The sequence below is a fragment of the Hakea prostrata genome, chromosome 4 (assembly GCF_041222555.1).
Source record: "Hakea prostrata isolate BN-2017 chromosome 4, UWA_Hpros_2, whole genome shotgun sequence".
Lineage (NCBI taxonomy): Eukaryota > Viridiplantae > Streptophyta > Magnoliopsida > Proteales > Proteaceae > Hakea > Hakea prostrata.
Genome location: NC_142603.1, coordinates 8275627 through 8282782, shown reverse-complemented (window position 1 = coordinate 8282782; position 7156 = coordinate 8275627). Strand labels below are relative to the sequence as shown.

At 40.1% G+C, this 7156-nt stretch overlaps 1 protein-coding gene across 1 annotated transcript; it reads right to left on the bottom strand.

Annotated features, from left to right (window-relative positions):
• Window positions 1–612: 612 nt before the first annotated feature.
• LOC149017606 (ethylene-responsive nuclear protein / ethylene-regulated nuclear protein (ERT2)) lies at window positions 613–3110 on the bottom strand. Its single transcript, XM_089151931.1, has one exon. The coding sequence runs from the start codon at window positions 2847–2849 to the stop codon at window positions 1284–1286; it is 1566 nt and encodes a 521-aa protein (XP_089008057.1). The 5' UTR covers window positions 2850–3110; the 3' UTR covers window positions 613–1283.
• Between the last annotated feature and the right edge of the window lie 4046 nt (window positions 3111–7156).

Below are 7156 nucleotides of genomic sequence, written 5' to 3'. Positions count from 1 at the left end.
GCTTCCGTCATTCTTTGCTTTTGTCGAGTCTGCATTGTTGGAATTTGCAGTGTTGGAACTGTTTCTCTTGTTCTTCTCTTCAGATTGACTCTCCTCGGCTTCCTCTGGCTTACTTCTGCCATTTCAACCGATAATGTTTCCTCTTGCTCAGGTGATTGAGCCATGACCTCTGCTCTGAATTTGTTAAAGCTTTTTCCCACAGACGGCGCCAAATGTTGGTGCTAAATTTGCCGGAGACTTTGAACCGTAATCTTTGCACCAAACCACTCAGATCTGGATCGATCTGGCTTGCTCTACCGTGAATCAATCTCTCATTCTTAAAAAATAGAACACCGATGAGAAACGGAGCCTATCATCTTGATCGGCGTCGCGTCTCCGACGGTCTAGTCAGAAATGATGAAGTCACTACTTCAGAGCTCGAAGGAGCTTTTGAGGTGTTCTAATGGAGTAAAAATAAAAAATACTGATGTTCAGATTGATTTGAGAGACTTACCCTTGACGAGTTCATTATCCCTTTTATATATAGACTTTCCGCCTATTCTGGCTTTTAACGGTGACGTTGGATTATAACATAGGATTGAATGGCCATGATTTGGCCTTCCTCAGAGTTCTTGGGCAGACCCGTAGATTGCTTTACTTGATTAATTAAAACCAACCGAATTGTTATAAAATTGGAATGAACCGGCCTGAATCGAGATTGGAATATTTTAGTCACAACAGTATCCACACCAAAGCTATTGCCTTACACCAAATTACTAACTATGATCTCAACTAAGTGAGTCACTTTAATGTCGTCGGGTTTGGATCTATCGTTGCGGCATTAGGATGTAAATACCATCCACATGGAATCCAAAGTGCCATGAGCTAAATCCAATGCAAACTTCTCCTCAAGTAATAAATTCAACGAATATATGGATAAAATACATATTCGCATTCTATTGGTTTCTGAATGGATTCTGTAGCTGATTTTCGTATAAGAAATTCCTTGACAAAGGATCTGAATCCATCAGTTACCTCACACACTATTTCTTTTTTCTATTTTCATATAGGATAGGAAATATGCCATATAGAACAGAATTAAGAATCGTTAGGTGCAACTTACGATCCGTACCGGAAATTTTACATTGCACGACATCGAAGTTGGTTTGCCAACAAAAGGTTGAATCTTCAAGGACACTGAGCTCCAATTATACAATTTGAAGGTAGCTAGATTGATTTTCCAAAGAACCCAGAAAAAATAATAAATACAAACGGGTTCTTTTTTCACCAAGATCTCTCAAATATCAACCATGACATCTCTCAGGAGTGAAGTGATATGATTTTATCTTTAGAATGCTCTTCAAAGTTTGCACTGATTTTAGCAGTAGGAACCAGAACATAATTAACCCAAGTGCCATTAAGCGACCTCGAACAAGTCCAGCAAGAACAATCAAAACCATAACGATACATCCATAACCACCTCCTCTGTTTCCACCATTTCCATCAACCAGAACTGGGTTTGCTTTTCCTTTCTGTTTCTCTTGTTCTTCCCTTCTAGCTACTTTCTTTTCAATCCAAGAAGCGATTACATCTTCACTTGAACCTCTTCGCTTCTCTTGATCAAATGCTTTCTTTGAGCCACGCATCGTGTTCGTGAGGAGCTTCTTGAACTTCTTAAATTTGAATTTCCCATAGCTTGTCTTCTGGGTTCCAACGCTTGCACTCTGAACCATTTCATCGTCCGTCTCCGAAATCTTCTCCTTCTTGGAAGAATCTAGGACTGCCAATCTTTTATCACGACTGATTTCAATCGAAGATGGTTCTACAAATTTACTTGCTTCGCTTCGTGCTTGATAACATTTGCCTTGACTTGATACATCTGAATCAGATGTATATCTCCGAGCTTGACGATTCTCTGATCCCCATCTTCTGTCGAGAATTATCAATTTAGAATCTGGCTTAAACACTTCATTGCTCCGAGGTTGATGAATCATACTCGAATCATAGATCCGAGCGTGAAGATTTTCTGATCCCCATCTTCTCTCAAGAACTATCAATTTAGAATCCGTCTCAATCCCTTCTTTGCTGCGAGGTTGATGAATCATGCTCGAATCAAAACCAATTTCTGGTCTCCATCTTTGCTCATGCAAACTGATTTCTGTTTCTGAAGCCCATACTCTATCAGTCTTATCAGAACTTTGGATTTCTTCATCAATATCGCTATTAAACGAATCAAAATCACTATCTCCGGTTTCAAGTTCAGACCCTTCTGTAGGCAGAGGAAATAACAACAGAACCTTCTCCGCGAAAGACCTCAAGGTCTTCGTCGCATCTGGGCACGGTTTAAGGAAGCCAAAAACTCGTAAAGCAAAAAACTCAAGGAATAGAAGAAGAAACGTTGACATTGTGATCCCAAACGCAAGCTTCTTCGTTGCAAAAGCCAGAATGATCATGAAGAGCACCTTCACAACAAAGATAAAAGCTCCAGCATAGCGAATCGCTTCTCGAGACTCCAAATCTGGGGCGAAATTAGAAGTCGTCAAATCGGCAGAGGAATCCAGAGGAACTGAAACCACAGCACCTGTAGAAGGCTTCCAACCATCAACATTAGAAGATGAATCAGAAGAGTAAGTGGGACTAGAAGGTAAAACAATGGGTTCCCACTCCTCCAAAGCTTCTTCATTCTTCTTATTCTTCTTCTTCTTCTTTTTCTTCTTCAACCGATCTCGATTCTTGACGAACAGATCTATAAGGGATGTAGGAAAACCAGTCTGAACGACAAGGGATCCACCATTTCTGGAAGAAGACTGGAGATCGGAGACCAAACGAGAAATCCGACCAACATGAGACTTCTTCCACGGAAGAGGCATGATTTGTCAGTGAACCTCTTCCGAAAACCTCAGCAGACATTGATCAACAGATTTAACGAAGGATGAAATTTAGAGTTTTAGGGTTAGGTTGAAATTTTCATTAACAAATTCTAAAAATAGACTTTGGATAGAGAATCGATAGAGAGAAAAGGAAAGTCAGGAAGAAGGTGACTTGGAAAATCACAGCTGGAAGAAACGTCTACGAAGGGCCTTCATTGAGAGGCGCGTGTTTGTTGTGCGCTTCTTTCACATGGAAGATCTGATCTCTCCTTCTCGCTTGTTTCCACATGGAAGATAGAGAAAATATTATAGCAAATTACAGGGCCCCACTATAGTTGGGGTTAAATTCTTAACCACCCACAATTATCTTATAAATTACATGTTAGCCACATATGGTTACCCACAATTAAGGTTACTATTAAAATGATATATGAAATTATTCAAATGTCTTTACTATTATTTATAGTATTTAAAATATGAATTTCAAATCATCTAAATACCCTCTGGGTAGAAAATGACGACAATACCCTCATTTTGATGCAAAAAATGACATTAATACCGTCACTGTAAATTTAGTGATTGAAAGGCTTAAGTAAAATTATGAAAATGCTCTCCCTTATGTGAAATTACTAAAGTACCCCAAACATATGCCTAATAGTGGCATCTCTTTGCAACCCATTCTTCCATTTTCTCCAACCAACTCTCTACTACTCTCCATTAACGCCTTTCTTTTCTCTCCACCTTCTCGGAGTGATTCCATTGATTCCCCTCCGTTGCATTTCCATTAATGCCTCTCACTGCTCTCCATCTTCTCGGAGTGATTCCAACGGCGATTCCATTAATGCCTATGCAACTCACCTTGAAGAGGTTATCTCTTTTTTTTTTTTTTGGTTTGCAAGAGGTTATCTCTACAACTCATTTTAGTGAAGGAATTTTCCAATTAGTCTTTTTTATTTTTTTATTTTTTATTTTTTTACACCTCACCTCAACTCTGCAACACTCACAACTGAAGTGCAAGGTAAGCTTAGGGTTTTTGCACAGATGAATCGCAATGTTCACCATGTCTAACGTGAGATCCTGCGATCACCGGTATTGGTCACGTTGGGTCATTATCAAGCAACCTAGAGCCTCATACCTGGTGCACACATGATGCTCAACGAAATGCCTCTGTGAGTACCATACAATGCACCCACCCAACTCAAAAACGCAGGGCCATAGCTGCCACCCTCACCTCCACCCCCACACCCATCAGCCCCATCCCCACCCCCACCCCCTCAGCCCCACCACAACCCCCACACCCTCAACCCCTCCCCTACCCCCACTCTACTGTGAATGTATATCTCTCATCTTACTTCAATGATGTGTTATGTTGATTGAGTTTGTGTTGATAATTGGACTTATTAGATGATAAATGTAATTGATATTACGAGGAATGATAATTGGTATGGCATTTGTTGGTTACGTGATGGTCATTCTATTAAATAAATAGAAATCTTTGTGCATAACACTGATGAAATATTTTGTGGCAAATTGATTAAGTCAACATAATATAAGTTTGATGTTGATATGGAGAGTTTATGATCAGACCGGGTTCATACCTGGTCCGACCCTCGACCCCGGTCGAGACGGAGAAAACCGAATCGCTCCCGAGCGAACCGGATCCGAAAGATGGCTTGCTGAAGAAGAAAGCTTATTCGGCTGCAAGCGTGCCCTAATCTTACTTATGGATTAGGGTAATCACCCTGATGACAGCAGACTCAAACTGACGGCTGCGGATAATCATTATCAAAGGGATAACTATCGCATAACCTAACGGTTATCTCAGGAGTCCTCTACTAGCCCAAACTAGTAGAAGTCTATCGCTCAACGGATCTCACTGATAAGATCCAACGACTACCCGAAGAAGGCTCAAGTGCATCCAATGAAGGAGATTCGAAGGTACACTCTATATAAACCTCACTACCATACAAGGTGAGGGACGAATCAATCGATCAAAAAGAATACTATCTGAGACTCAGGTTCAGATACATACTGATAGACCTAAACTATCAGCGTTCTGCTATCTAGATCACCTTTCCCGTTTCTTCATTCATTAGCTCTGTGCTTCTAGCAGAGCCGTTTGTGATTAAGTTCATCAACTGACTTAGCCTTCGGAGGTGGACTCCCGACCCCAGCGGTCGGGCCACATCTGACGCTTTCGTTTTGCAGGACATCACGTGGAGATCCAAGGGCTGAGCAGATTTTGGATGCATCAGATGTGGAGACTGTAGTTAGTGTGTTCAAATGTTGTGATGGTATATTGAGAAAGAAATATTATTGTAACAGTGCTGGAAAACATGAGTGGTATTAAAGGATTTGCTTGAAGATGTTGATAGTTTTTAAGAAGCATTGCAATATGGTTGAGTTGGTTGAGCATAGATTTTGCTGCCTTCATATCTTCATATATATTGTTGATCACTAAAAGTTGACTAACTTAGGTACCCAACAAAAAAAAAAAAAAAAAAAAAAAACAATATTTATCTACCTCAGTTAGTCAATTTTTTTTATTGATCTTATTATATTATGTTTCTATAGACTTATTTCTTGTTTCTTGTGTGCATTTAACAAGATGTCAACTTCAAGTGTCAATGATCATCGATGTAACTATCTAAAGTACAAGTGTAACATCCAGCCCAAACCTAGCTCGGACACCCTTTTTATTTTGGGATAAAGAAAGACTTGTTTGATATTAGACCTTAAAGTTGGACTTTAGTTTCAATATTATTATCTTTGAAAACCTTAGGAAGCCATGTCAGACCTTTCCCTTAGGGTAGATTTGTAATGTTTGGCCTTATCCTACCTTGGACCCTTTTGGTTGATGATTTGGTGTCGGAACCCAAGCCCGTGAACATTGACGATGATGCCTCTCACTTGAGAGCATTGTCAGTGTTAGTTTCGAATCTGCGCACTGAAGAGGGGTGAATTAGTTGAAATACCAAATGAACTCCTGTGCTCAATCCTAATATATTTATGGAAACTAAACTTCTTGATGGACTTGTAGGAGAAAACCCCACTCCATTTGACCCCATATAGCCCCCCCAAATCCCTGTCCGAAGTTGCTGAACTATGTCTGGCAAATTCTGCTTGCGCATCGAAGAAGGTGAGCTTAATTGGTGGACCTAATGACCTCACATGCTTGATCCAAAGGTATTTCTGGAAACTAGACTTCTTGATTGACTTGTAGGAGAAAACCTCATTCAATTTGACCTTGTATAGCCCTCCGAATCCCTGTTCGAAGTTGCTGAACTATTTTTGGATTTTCTGCTGAAACCTGTTACCTGTTTTGGTCGATCCTTTTGGTCGATACCATCGACCAAGGACCATCGACCAAAGTTGCCCAGAATCGTGAAAAAGATGCTTTTTGGATATTCCTTCCTCTATTTAAGTGAAACCTCGAACCTAGAACGATATTTTACTCATTTCAACACCTGAGAACGTGGGAAGGCTCCTCTTAGGCTCCTCCTTAGCTTGGGTGATGACCTTCTACAAGAATCCTTGTCTCTCTTCTCCAACTACCATCTTCTAAGGTATGATTCTCTCTCTTGCTCTCTATTCTACTCACTTCCCTTCTTCTTTTACTGATGAGACCATGGTCAAGGTGCTGCAACCTTGCAAACACCTTGCCATGAACGTCTCTTCCCATTTATACTTGCTTTTCCTTCATTCTTGCTATGCTTCACTTGCATCTTGATCCTTACATATACATTACCATGATTCCTTTTTTAACAACTTGATTTCTTATACTAAACTGAGATGTGGAGTATGATTAGTCTAATCTCTGCCTTGCAAATGATTGTAATCATGTTCCTAACCTATTCCCCAACTAATTCTCTAGCTTCCCTTTCAATTACATCAATTTCTCATGAATGCTAGGATTCTTGTCTTTAGAACATAGGACCTCAATTTGGGGGTTTTCATTTGGACCATTGGATTGTGATAATACTTGCTAGGTAGTGTTCTTACATTGTTATTAATCATCCCTTCAAGTTTCAGATCGATCCGAACCTCGGAAGACCCATTTCGGACCAAAATCCACTATTCTGTCCCGAAGACAATTTTGGTCGATCCTTTTGGTCGATACCATCGACCAAGACCATCGACCAAACTTGTTGTTGACAGCAACCTTGGCCAGTTTTGATCCAATTGACATCCAATCTTCCCGATTTCTTCTCTAACTTATTATTGATGTTTGTTTAGGGCCTTAACAATTATTTTGGACTATTTCTTGGTACTCTCAATTCATCATCAACTCAACCTAAGATAAGGAT

Bases quoted from the DNA above. Each gene is read 5' to 3' on its own strand.
- LOC149017606 (XM_089151931.1), bottom strand. From the start codon at position 2,849: ATGCCTCTTCCGTGGAAGAAGTCTCATGTTGGTCGGATTTCTCGTTTG.